Source organism: Lepidothrix coronata, unplaced genomic scaffold, assembly GCF_001604755.1.
Source record: "Lepidothrix coronata isolate B3197 unplaced genomic scaffold, Lepidothrix_coronata-1.0 Scaffold68, whole genome shotgun sequence".
In the NCBI taxonomy this organism is placed as follows: Eukaryota; Metazoa; Chordata; class Aves; order Passeriformes; family Pipridae; genus Lepidothrix; species Lepidothrix coronata.
In genome coordinates, this window is record NW_016690248.1 from 238,601 (window position 1) to 251,575 (window position 12,975).

At 40.8% G+C, this 12,975-nt stretch overlaps 1 protein-coding gene across 1 annotated transcript in view; it reads right to left on the reverse strand.

Moving 5' to 3' along the window:
* The window catches only part of SLC9A4 (solute carrier family 9 member A4), a 32,443-nt gene that overhangs the window by 2,943 nt on the left and 16,525 nt on the right, over window positions 1-12,975 (reverse strand). Inside the window, exons 6-11 of the mRNA XM_017818344.1 lie at window positions 12,521-12,607; window positions 11,211-11,281; window positions 8,781-8,942; window positions 3,921-4,017; window positions 1,955-2,086; window positions 841-928 (exon numbers count right to left, since the gene is read on the reverse strand). Coding sequence (XP_017673833.1) covers window positions 841-928; window positions 1,955-2,086; window positions 3,921-4,017; window positions 8,781-8,942; window positions 11,211-11,281; window positions 12,521-12,607 — 637 coding nt within the window. The remainder of the gene's footprint in view (window positions 1-840; window positions 929-1,954; window positions 2,087-3,920; window positions 4,018-8,780; window positions 8,943-11,210; window positions 11,282-12,520; window positions 12,608-12,975) is intronic.

Consider the following 12,975-nt stretch of genomic DNA (forward strand, 5'->3'; position numbering starts at 1 on the left):
AGGGAAGACTGGCTGCCCAAGGCCAGCTATGGGAGGGTCCTACAGTGCACGGAGTGGAAGAGTCTGCATGTGTTTGTGTGTGTGCATGTATGTAGGTCTAAGTACCAGCAGCTGCTATGTGGCTGTCTCCCTAGGGGTTTACATGCCCAAGGGACACCAAATGGGCAGATGGAAGGTCCAGGGCCAGCTACTGAGCAGACCATCTATCTGAGGCCAGCTACTGGGGATTCAGATAGCATGTTTGTATTTATAAATTTTCACTAATAGTCTATCAGCCTGATCAGCCAGAGACAGGACCAAAATGTAGCCATTGGTGCTGTTTACTTGTGTGTGAGCACTGTGCCTGGTCTGTGCTGCTCTTTGTGTCTGGCCATGTGTACATGTGCACATAATTACGGAATGAGGAGGCCTGCTGGTAATATCTGCCCAGTCTTGATTCTTGGAGGACCTGGGGGCATGTGTCAGCCTTGCCTGGACTGGGCTACAGGTCCAGCAACTCCTAACAATTTTGCATACAGTTGTGTCTGTGGGGCTGCAGAGAACAGATAATTTGCATTCATGGGCTTACACAAATGCCAGGTGGAAGTGCATGGATCTCAGGAGTATTTGTGCAAGAGGGAAAAAGAGAAAACTAGGAGGTGCTGGAACAAGACAGAAATTGCTGCAGTAATGACCATAAAAACAAGATAGATAAAACAGAAAGGAGAGAAACGTGTAGCTCATTTAAAGAGGCCAGGGACTTCCATGCGAGTATTAATTTAATACTGTTAAGTCCACTGAACAACTGCCCCAGTTTTTTTCACTACTGGAGTAGAATACAGAGTAAAGCAGTTCCATTACCTGTAAAAGTAACGTGCCTGGCTTTTCGTCTACTGGTCTGCGTGGGGCCCTGAGGCAAAGAGAGGTAGCGTACTTCCGTGGTGTTAACCTGTGTATGAGACAGAAGTGTGTTCAGTGTCCACGGTTGCCTCCACTTGGCATTTATTTGGTGGAATGGTAAAGACGGATAGTTATATGCTGCACTTTACAGCCAGACTTTGAGAGGTATGAATAAGATCAGCGCTTGACTTGGATGGTTGAATTCAATGTCAGCTCCAGTGAAAGTGTCTGTCTGATATAATAGTCCTAGAGGCTTTTTTTACAGTCAGCAGAGAGAAATATGTTCTTCTAAGATTCACCTTTCCTATTTCATGTGACAAATTTAAATAAAACTAATCTATCCAGCAAAAACTTATTTCTTTTCCTTAACTGTGATTATCTCAGGTAGTGGTTAGGGTGCAAGACTCTCACCGCTGTGACCCGGGTTCGATTCCCGGCCCCCCGGGCAGATGGAGCTCGTTAGCCCTGTGTGGCAATCCATCTAAGAGAAGGTCACTCTAAACAAACCTACGTTCTGAGACCCTCACTGCCACTGTCCAAGCGTGCTTGGCCCCGGCAGATGAACCTCAGGATTAAAGGGTGGGCTCAGTTCAGCGCACGCTGTGTCTCACCTAAAAAATCCACTGCGCAGGCTCGAAGGGTTAATGACCTTTCCCAAATCTTCGCTCGCGAAGACTGGCCATTAATTAAAAAAATGTCTGTGCTGTCCAATGCCCACATTTGGTCAGAAAAATCTTTTATTGATCAAGAGTGCACTTGTCAGTGCAAGGTGTCAGGGGCTTGGCATCAGGCTTTCTTTGATTATACTCTCTTTTGCATATGCAAAACCAATGCAAGTTCTTTTACTACATGCAGCCAGAGCAGCAGATCTCTGACCAATGTATAGAGGTAGGACATAAAAACATTGCTGTTCACATGCGAAGTGAACCCCTTTCTTCTTAGGTGCTGCATGAGCATACTGGGGAAAGTATCCATTTTGATTACAGCAAAAAGCATATAAAAATGTGTATCTGTTTCCATATTTACAGATAAGCAGAGGCATTTTTACATAAATGAGAGTTTACACAATAGGTACCGGTCTATTCCAGGGCAAGCTGTTTCCCTTCCTGCAACTCTGCCTCAGGCTGTGCTGCCGGCGGATGAGGATTTCTTGCGCTTGTGTCTCATTTGTGTTGGTAGGTAGGTTGTGCCGGTTGTATGGTGGTGCCTGAAACAGAAAGTGCACTCAGCTGATTTTTGTTGAATTTGCAGTGTTAATAATTCTGGTCAGTCACAGGGCCAAGGGTACATCTGCCTCAGCTCAGGCACCAACTGATCTCTTTGCTAACACACGGGAAAATGCAGTCTTGCACAAACCTCACTGCTGCACAGTAAGATGGGAGGAGGCATGAACTCAACTGTAAGTTTCACACCTCAAGGGTTACATTTTGATGCCATTTTTTATAGACTCTTGCCTGCTTGAAGTGCAGGTGTATAAAAATATAGCCACCTGTTAAGAAGGCTGTTAACATCTCTGGGCTTGTCCTCCCTTTTTCATCCCTTCACACAAATTGGGAGCTACAGGTATGAGGTAGGTCCCAAAAGAGAGATAACTGGCTAACTCACCTCTAAGCTTTGGTACTAATATTACTGAGCCAGAAGCAAGTTGCAGATGTGCTCAGGAATGAAGAATACATCTCCAGAATGAGATGCACAGCTGAGTTCCCTTTCCATACTTTGACAAACTACAAATTAATATTACCCTAAAACTGAGCATCATTTAAGGCAAACTTTTTAATTTATCACATACATCTACTGAAATGGGGGAAATAATTATCTGCCTTAAAGAGAAAAATTCACTGAAGTTTCTAAGCCCTCTTAGAAAGTAGAATCTAATCTCAGTCTCATTTGCAAGGCTTCTTGTAAAGGTGTTCTGGTGAGCCAGAGCATTACAAGGCCTTGAGAGCGAAAAGGGAAGTATTAGAAGTGGCATTATTTTACTTCCAATCTTCCATTTCCAAAAGCACACAGTTCTCAATACCACATAGGAAGCAACTGGTTCAAATAATCATTACTGTAATTGATTTTGAAGAGAGAGTTCATTTCAGTAATCTGAGATAACCATATATGCCAATTGTTTCTGGTAAGATAAGAAATTAATATCATAAGGGTAATTAGCCAGGGAAAAATCAAACAATGCTAGGAATGAATATCATATTAATAATGCCACATTTATATGAGCAGGCCCTAGCATTTTCTAGTGTATGCGTCTTAGATGGGTTAGCCTCATTTATTGGTGTCATTTCAAGGTTACTTTAATATATCCTCTACCACTCATTGCTGTGGGTTAGTTTTCTATTCAGGGCCCAAGACTGGGTTAAGTTGATACTACACAGGGGCTGCGATCAGTACGAATTTCTGCAAAACAAATCCCTACTGAGGTACTATCACACCAGCTTTATGGAGGCAAAGAACATCGAATGAGTAAAATGAAGCTACGGAGGACGTCGAATTTTTCTTTTTCCTGCCGTGGTGCGGGTGAGCTGCTGCTCTCACGCAGGGCTGCGCAGGGTTTAGCGCCGCCGGTCCGCCCACCTGCGCAAGGGAGCTTCGCTGCCGCTGGAGCCCCGGCAGCCGCTGCCTCCCACGGGCGAGGCAGCCCTCCCCGAGAGCCGGGAGCCCCGGCGGCCCTCCCCGAGAGCCGGGAGCCCAGGCGGCCTCGAGGAGGCTGTTTCCCATCCGGATAACTGTGCAGCGAGGGAAGCCTGACCTCTACAGCTCAGTCAGAGATTTTCCTGGCTTTTCGCGCTGCCATCAGGGTGAAAAGCTGATGGGAAAAAAATTAGCTTTCCTTTATTCCGCATAGATAGGGGGCCCAAGCCCAGGCTTTTTCCCTCCATCCCTTCCCCGGGTAGGTGCCGGCTCGGAGCGCCTGCGGGCTCCCACCAGGTGCCCCTGGAGCCTGTGCTGGTGCTGCTGCCGCCGACGGTGCTGCGCTGCGGGGAGGGCAAACAGGGGCTTTGGGTCTGCAAACTGTGAGCAGCAGCCGGTGGCTCACCCACCCTTTGTCGCACGTGGTACAGATTGTGTGCCAGGACATCTCTCATGGACTCCACCTCTGCGGGGCACAGCCTGTGTGCACGGCGGTTCCTGCCACTCCTGTAAATAAAAGGGAAAATTAAATATGATGTTAATGAGCTGATTAAATACTAATCCCATGAAATAACACACAGTCTATTTTCAATGCTAGAACAGAAGGCTACAAAGAGCCTTTCAGCAACACCAGAAAATCATCTAAAGATGAATAAAAAACGGTCAGACTTTGCTCTTTCACAGATTTTATCCATATAGTGGGTAGTCAGATTGGGCCCTAAACCTCATACTCCTGGCAGCAGAAACTTCTCTAACTCTCATAAGGAAGTTCTTATTCAATAATTAGATTGGGCCACAACCAGCTGTACATTCAGGAAGGCACTGCAAGTTTCCTCCTGTCTGAATAAAGACCTCAGTATGGTCTGGCAGTCTGGGTTTAGCCATACTACTGGTTTTAACTCCTTTGAGAAAGTGCAGAAAATCCCTAAGAACTAAAGGATATGCCAATTGTGGAGCCTGAAAGACCTGCCCTGTTGTGAGGAGAATGTATAGGGTTTCCTTTCTGATGACCCTGTTTCCCCATTTGAAATGAACTACCTGAAAGATAATCATCTTTGTATTTTTAAAAAAACTTCAACAAGAAGCCCACTGTCACTTGTAGCTGCCCAGTTTTTTTCACTAGCAAAACAATGGAGGAGGGCTGCTGTGAATTGTTAACTGGTTTTATTACAGTGGTCAGTCTCTGTGAGAGTTAGCATTCAGATGAATTCCCAAGAAAAGAAAGGGAAATAGATAGTGATCCTCCAGAATAAATGTCTGAGTTCATCTTGTTGTTTCTGGGGTTTTTTTCCTTCATTCTGCTTTCCTGCCTCTTAAAAAAGCCAAAAAACCAAATCAAAACAAAAAAAGTGATTGCAAGTCTTTGTTTTCAGCTAAGTGGTGTCCTGTAAACTGCAATTAAAAAATTGATCATGATCAATGTACAGTATTGCCAAAGTTTTGTGTGCATTTATTTCATACTTCCTCTAAAATTTAAAAATTTTTAATGGCAAAGGAAGATGGATTCAAGCTAATCTGAGATTATGCTGTAAACATAGGAAAAAGATTGGAATTTGCAATTACAGGTACTTTAGCAATATTACCACTGTTTTGTTCTATGATGTATCATGAACATATTGAAAACTTGTAGGACCAACATGAACTGCCTGAATTTTAAATTTTACTACCTCTTACCATCAAGTAGACAGTAAGCCCTGGTGTCCTGGCCCTGTCCAAAGTCCCTGGAATATAAGACCTAATTTCTCATATATTTTAAGGTGCTGGAATGTGTTTTCATTCTGCATCAGACTAAAACTGAATCTGACAATTTTTTTGTCAAATAAAAACTAAGAGAGAAATTGACAATAGGTGAAGGTATAGTATTAGAGCTGGGACATACCCGACCTCCTCCACAAGCCAGCACAGAAGTGGTCAGTTCTAAGTCTTTTAAAAGCTTATTATTTTGCTCTTAAAATGTTCTCTTGCTGAGGTAGCAAGAGAACAAACAGCATGAAGATAATCTGTATTGTTCTGCAGCACAAATAAAAAAATGTGTATTCTTTTCATAGAATTGGATATGAACCTACCCAACAGATAACAATGCACATATATAGTAATAAGGAACAGATTGCTTTTACAATGTGCAATATACAATACATTTAAAAAGAACTTTAAAAAAAACCCAAACAAGTTTGGTATGTTACCAAACCCATAAAGTAATCCTTACTGAAAGTATTTCTTTGTTCTTATGGAAACTTCCAACATGTTACAACAAAGCACAGCACAGGAGATATATTTGCGGAGAAAAAAACCTGAATTTACAATACAACATGAAAACTGACTGTCTCTCTGTAATGAGTACCCTGACAGTACTTCTTTCTTTAGATATGGAGATGTATAGTTGATATGATACATTATACTCGATAGATTGATACCTCCACAAATAGTTTAATATTATTTTTTTACATTATATCAGAAATTTTGAACTTTGTAAGCTGCTCACCAATTTTTACTAGTCCTGTGAAGGAACTAACATTCAACAGGCACAGCTCTCTCACAACTTTACCACCACAAATGACAACACAACACTTGGTTCTCATTTGTACTGTATTGATTTTACCAAAGTCAGTATTGCACCAATATAAGGCCAACAATAAGTAAGCTCAGCATCAAACCATCTTTCTCTCTAATGAGCATATGTCCTCCAAAAAACAGCCGTAAAGCCACAGTTTTGATAATATCTGTATGACTCTGCTTTTGCCATTTCTCTCTTTATTTCTAAGGCTTATATTCTCCAAAACATCATAACGAAATGCTCTATTTTCATTCAAAATGGATTCTTTGTTGCACAATCCATAGGCAAATTTTTTTTCAGTATGTACTGAAGATACTTGCTGGACACCCATTCCAACAGCAGCAATCACGCCAGCATGAATGCAATTTTGCTAATTCACAGCAGTGGAGATCTGCATTAGTTCTTGTAATGCAATTCCCCTTGGGTACATAAAGGCTGCAAAACTGATCAGAAGTGCAAGTGAGAGTTTTCTCACTACTCTGGCACTGCTAATAATGTTTTACATGTCATACACTGGAATTTTATTTCAAACCTCATCTTGTTCGTGGCCAGAGTTTGTATCCTCACAGAAGACAGGGATTTTAGGTACAAACTGTCTCAACAATAACAATCAGACATTCTATAATACATTTAGAAACCTTTTACATAGGTTCACTTAGTTGCTCAGGAAAATGGTGACAAGAACTTCTGCACTGGCCCTGACCAAAGATCCAACAACTAGATCACTATACTGTCTCCTGTAATGCTCCTGACAGCAGACATCTATCAATTAACAGAGTTGGGAAAATATGTCTTTTCCTAGAACACTCACAGTCTGTGAGAATCAGAATATTTTTGAGCCACAGGCTATGGGTTTTTTTTAAGTTAACACTTCACTTTTTAAAAGGCTTTCTCAGTAGGAGAAGCTGTTCATCAGAGATGATGCACAGTAAAATTGAATTATATCCAGAGTAGAGCTGGCAAAAATTACTCCATCATACCAGCTGTTTATTATAGAACATTTTTCAATCTAAATTCTCTGCTCAGGAGAGAATTTCTGAACTACGCTGGAGCAATTTGTTTTATTTTCTCTCTCCCTCAGGAAAAGAAGAGGGACATGGTTTGATTGCCATGGATTGTCTAATAATTTTGCACATTTTCTCTTGTTTCAGAAGAGTTAAGGGAATACAGCAGACAGAAAGGAGCCTGACAGGCATGAAGTCTTTTAATATCATCCATTCAGCGAACAATGATTTAGAGAGAAAAGTGCTGGGTGTTACACTGCATGTAACACCCAGTTCAAGAAAGCAGAAAGATCTTGACATGATTAAGCCAAAGTTTCAAGAAAGATTTTAATTTAACATCCAGTTGATATTTGGACTTTCGGGTATGGGTAGAGATGACCATTCACAAAGGAAAATATGTTGGACCCTGCCAGAGACTGCTGCAAAATGCAGAAAGGTTTAACGATGCAGCAGGCAAGAGCAGGCAGTAGCAGCAACAGTGGTCAGCAAGACTCCAGGAAAGAGTTTGTGAAGGCAAGTGCCTTCAGTACCCATACTCTGGACAGCGTGTTGCAAAATGAGGAGAAATATATGCATGTCAATTATAGCATGCAGGAGTCAAGATTTGTGCAGACTTCTCTCCTAGAGGGTAGTTTCCTCATTGATGGCTCTGATCTGTCTGATGCCGAGTTGCATTACTGTTTCCTAGAATCATAGAATGATTTGCATCTAGTTCCAACACCTCTGCAATGAGCAGGAACGTCTTCAACTTGATCAGGTCGCTCAGAGCCCCATCACACCCAACCTTGAATGTTTCCAGGGATGGGACATCTGCCACCTCTCCGGGCAACCTCTTCCAGTGTTTCACCACCCTCATCGTAAAAAAGTTCTTCCTTGTTTCTAGTCTACTTCTCTTTTAGTTTAAAACCACTACTTCTAGTCCTATTGCTACAAAGCCTACTAAAAAAGCCTGTCCCCATCTTTCTTGTAAGCTCCCTTTAAGTACTGAAAGTTGTAATCCGGTCTCCCCAGAGCCTTCTCTTCCCCAGGCTGAATAACCCCAACTCTCTTTTATCATTTCTTCACAGGAGAGGTGCTTCAGCCCTCTGATCATCTTTGCTGCCCACACTCCTTTTGATGCAGGATATGGTTGTTTTTCTGGGCTGCAAGTGCACATTGCCAGCTCATGTCCAGCATTTCATCCACAAGTACCCTCAAGTCCTTCTTGACAGGGCTGCTCTCAATGTTTAATTGGACAAATTTGTCACAGAAGTACCAAACTATGGCGAGATGGTTTGAGGGACTGCAAACTGGAGTAGCAAAAATTACAAATGCTACAAAGAAATCTGCTCTCAGCAAAAATTTGCAATTGGGATAATGAAGTCAGGACCTGTGTGCTAAGCCATCCCATAGGTCTCTCAGCACCTAGCAGGGATGAGCAAAACCCACTGGCAGATTAGTGGCAAGTACAGCCATCTTGATCCACTGCTGTGATTTAAAGCAGCTAGAGTGGCTTCTGCACCACTCATGATTCCTTTTCAGAACTTTGCATCATTGAAAAGAAACAGAGAAAATGTCCATTTTGATTTTCACTCTCTGAACAAAGAGATAAAGTGCAAATATAATGAACACCAAATTACAACTACTCTTTTCATAACTGTCTTTTTTTTCTTACATTTTGTCCCCCTCCTTCCTCTTCCTACTCTGCAAAGGGTCAGGAGGTTGATACTCACTGTAAAGGAGCAGTGGATGGTTTTGAAATTTTCATGCCACTCTCAGCCATCTCTATGGCCAGTTTTATCTCCATCTTTTTGTATAATGACACAAGACTGGATTTGGGCTGGTGTTGCCGAATTAAAATTTTCTTCAGATACTTATTGTCAAACTTCTTAAATCTGCAAAAGAGATACCAAAATCAAAGTGTAAAAAAGGGAATGTGTTTTTTTTTTCTGTAGTACAAGCTGATCTTCATTCAAATGCACATACATGTAATTTGGTGGTGCAAACTGAATCCAAATTAGAGGCACCTGTGGAGGCTCCTGGAGGCCTAGTGAGCAGAGACCTTTAGGGGGATATTTGGCATAGTCTGCTGGTCCACAGAGATTTCAGAGCCCACGAGACAAAAGAAAGAAACAAGCTGTAATCAGAGCAAAAAAGAGGGCTGTGTGTGTTTGAATATAACACCACCACATTTGTCAGAAAAGAATATGGCCAGTCTCCACGCTTTTGTACTAATGTTGTATTATAGTAGGGCATAACAGCAGCAGCTGCTCTTACAGTAATCCTGGTCTATTCAGCCAGCCACCAATGAGGCTCTAAATGGCCCAGTAGTTACAGTAGTTTGAGCCCATTATGTTGCTGATAATTTTGAATCCTGACAATTAGAGCAGAGAAAATACATTTCTTTGTATTCTGAATAACAGAGAAATTGAATGGACCCCAAAATACTATGTGCTTGCAGATTGTAAAAGATCACTAATGTGTGGCATCATTTGAATGTGAATGCGTGCGTGTGCCTTGGAACAGGTATGTGCTTTCAGGCAGCATTTAGCAGAACAACAGTGAATCTTTAGCAGAACAACTGTTCTGTTTCTTTCAAAGGAATAGTTTATCACAGCGAGGTAACGTGCTCCACAATGCTAAGAAAAGCAATACAGAAATCGTATCTTTTTTTCTTAACAAAGGCTATTTTTTATTCCTAAATAGCAGAGGTAGGTACACAAACGTTTCCACTGGGATTAGATTTCTTTATGTTTTTCTGTGTAACAGAAAGCCTCCTGGATTGTCATCGCCGAAGTAATTAATTCTGATATATATCTTTAAAACTGCATAGAAAAGTTTAGGGAATACCTCTAATACAGTCTTCTTACATTAAGTGTCTTCAGACACAGTGTGTTTTTTGAATCTGTCCCTAAACCAAAACACTACATTTATGGCTAGTATGGGCAAAACTCTCTTTTCAGAGCTATCAGGTAGACGTGAGACAGTGGGATAGCATTTAGTCCAACATATGTGTCAATGCAGCTACTTCAGTGAAATTACTGCTCCAAGGGGAATTGTTCAGACTATTGTCTATACAGACAGTGGTGTGGTCCCAGCAGATGGGTGTCCTAAAGCTATCTCTGTGTTGTCAGAGCCAAGAAGACATTTTAGCTTCCGGGTATGCCCTAGTACATTACATCATTACTCTCCACTAGGACAAGAACTGGATTCATTACAGCCATCTTCTTCCCACTCTTAATTCCTGGTTTCCATAGGGAGAAACCCAGTCATGAAAGGAGTTGCCACATGTCCCAGCAGACACCCCGGCTGGATTACTGGAGTCCAATGCTGAAAGGTCAGACAGGATTAGAGCACAGAAACCTAGGCATAGCTAAAATAACTAGGGGTAATTTTTAGCCCACAGAATCATAATAAGATGTTGGGGGGAAAGAAAGATTAGCCTTTCCCCTACTTCTCTTCACATGCTTTGGTGGTGGTCAACATGATCACAGAGCTCTCTTAGGGAAAAGGTAAAGGCCACAGCAGATCCATCGCTTTTGGGCAGTGCTTGGAATAGTCCCAAAGCTCCACAAAACCACCTCATCCTGCTTATAGAAGAGACAATGCAGATCCTGCATTTCTGAGTGAAGACTAGCTTGAGAGCATCTGCTTATGCTACTGAACATTTGAATGCAAACATTCCCTTCAGATCTCTTATTTTAAATATTACTGAATTGGTCACCTGTAAGGACAGGTAACCAATTATTACTGAATCTGTACCCACCAAGAGGGGATCATATTTACTGTGGAGGCTTACAGCAGAAGTCAGTGAAACTACACCTTATGTAGCTTATGTTCTAAATCCAGAGCTAAAGGAGCATTGCCAGGGATCTTAGATTTATACCAAAGCTATGTGCATAGGCTGATGTTAGCAGCACAAGTTCCCGTGCTTTGCTTTCCTTTTGGAAGCCTAATTTTCTGCTTCTTTGTGCAGAACCAAATTAGCAGGCAATATATGAGCACTGCACTCCCAAAAGGCAAGGGTTACTCTGGAGTTCAGTTTTTAAAAGGAGATATTGCACATGTCCCCAGTATTTTGATTTCCTATTCTATTTACCTATTGTATTTTATATGGTAGATAGGTTATTTTATTATATTGGGCCGCAATAAGAGATACTTACTTATCTCTCAGCTGATAATGACTCCAATGTCCACATATGTCTTCAATACCAGCCTTCAAGTGATCCATCAACTAGAGAAAAAAACATGGAAATATTTTAAGTGGCCATTATGAAAAAACAACATAACCACAAACACACACTTGATGACAAAATTTTGAGGGCTTTTTATTTTTTTAATTGGAGCATGTGAGTCAATTATGAAAGCAACTACATTTCTCTAAAAATCAAGGCAAAGATCCCACTGTGTCAGCTCCTGTGCTTGGCTGCAGTGGCAATATTTTGGTGGAGGCAACAAGTCTCCTGGTCCTTTTTGCCTACTGAGCCTAAAAACTAAATTCTTGGTTCTGTCAACCAAACTTCCCTTCTGCATGTGTGACCTCTCCGAGAGGGACACAGCACCAGGTACCTAACACCTTTGCCTTGACTGACAAGTTCTCTGAGGATTTTTGAAATTGTTATGAGGCTGGTAAGTTTATCACTGCTAACTACAATGTTTTTCAGTCATTTTTTGTGTATTACTAGCATTACAGAGACAGACAGAAAAAGGCCGGTTCTTACAGGCATATTGTCATAAGTGGTGCTTTAAATGTAAATTCTTTTCAAGGTTAAATGTAAAGGTTAAAATACTAAGAATTAAATTCAAATTCAAATCAGTTGATATGCTCTAACTTTGCTAATGTCTCTGCATATGCTTCATTTTAAGTCAGTGTTTCCATTAATTTCAAATTTATTCCCTAATGGAAAAATGAAAGAATGTGCATACTTTTTCTATAACATTGTTAAGTCAGTTTGAGCAGCTTTCTGTTGTTTTATATAATGGTAATTCAAGAACTAAAGTAAATGTTTGTGAGGGGAAAGATCATGACTTGGAATAACTTGAAATTAAATTTGAAGTCCAATGGTTCAACTCATTTTAGTTCAATAAAACTTGATTAAAGACTTTGGAGGTGTCAGTCTGTCTAGAAACAGTCAAAAGATGGCAACAAATGCATCTGACAAATCTATATCGGAAGGATTGTGAGTTCATTCGGTAAACTTTACCTTTCTGCTTCTGTCCTCCCACGGTCACAAGTACTAAGAAGTAAGGACTTGCTACACCGTGACATTTGTGACTTGATCTTATAATATGATAGTCACTATGAGTATAAATGAGATATCATATTTTAGAAAATTATGCCTAGAGTTTCCTCCATGTATCTTAAAAACATTGAGTGTCCAAATCCAGTGAATGCCAGCGCTTCCAGGTGCCTCCCTCTATCCACCCTTTCTCTTCTTTTTTGGGATACCAGCTACTGATATAAAAAACTTACTCGCACATGTATTTCTTCATTGATTGATTCCTTTTTGTTTGTCTTTTTGACATCCAGATATCTGACCAATGGTCCAATTGTGATTCCCTGCATTTGGAATAGTGAGTTGAATTATTAGTTATCTTTCAGAAAAAAAGGGAAAGAAAGCAAAATGGTTTAATTTTAATAAATTAGGAAAGCTGTGTCTGGAGAGCTATAAAAGAGAATTAAAATCAAAAACTTTAAAAAAGATTGTACACCAGGGTTTTCTTTAAGCGAGATTATATTTGTTGGCATATTCTAACTATGTAAAGTAACTGACTCATTGCCAATTTTTTTTTAAAACAGGACTCATTTGAAAGAAAACATTATCTTTGTGAGGTCTTGCAACCTTGAAGCTGTTTATTTTAACATTTTTAGAATTAATATCTTTGGGGGGGTCACTTAGAAACAGTTTTCAGGTGTTACCAATTCTT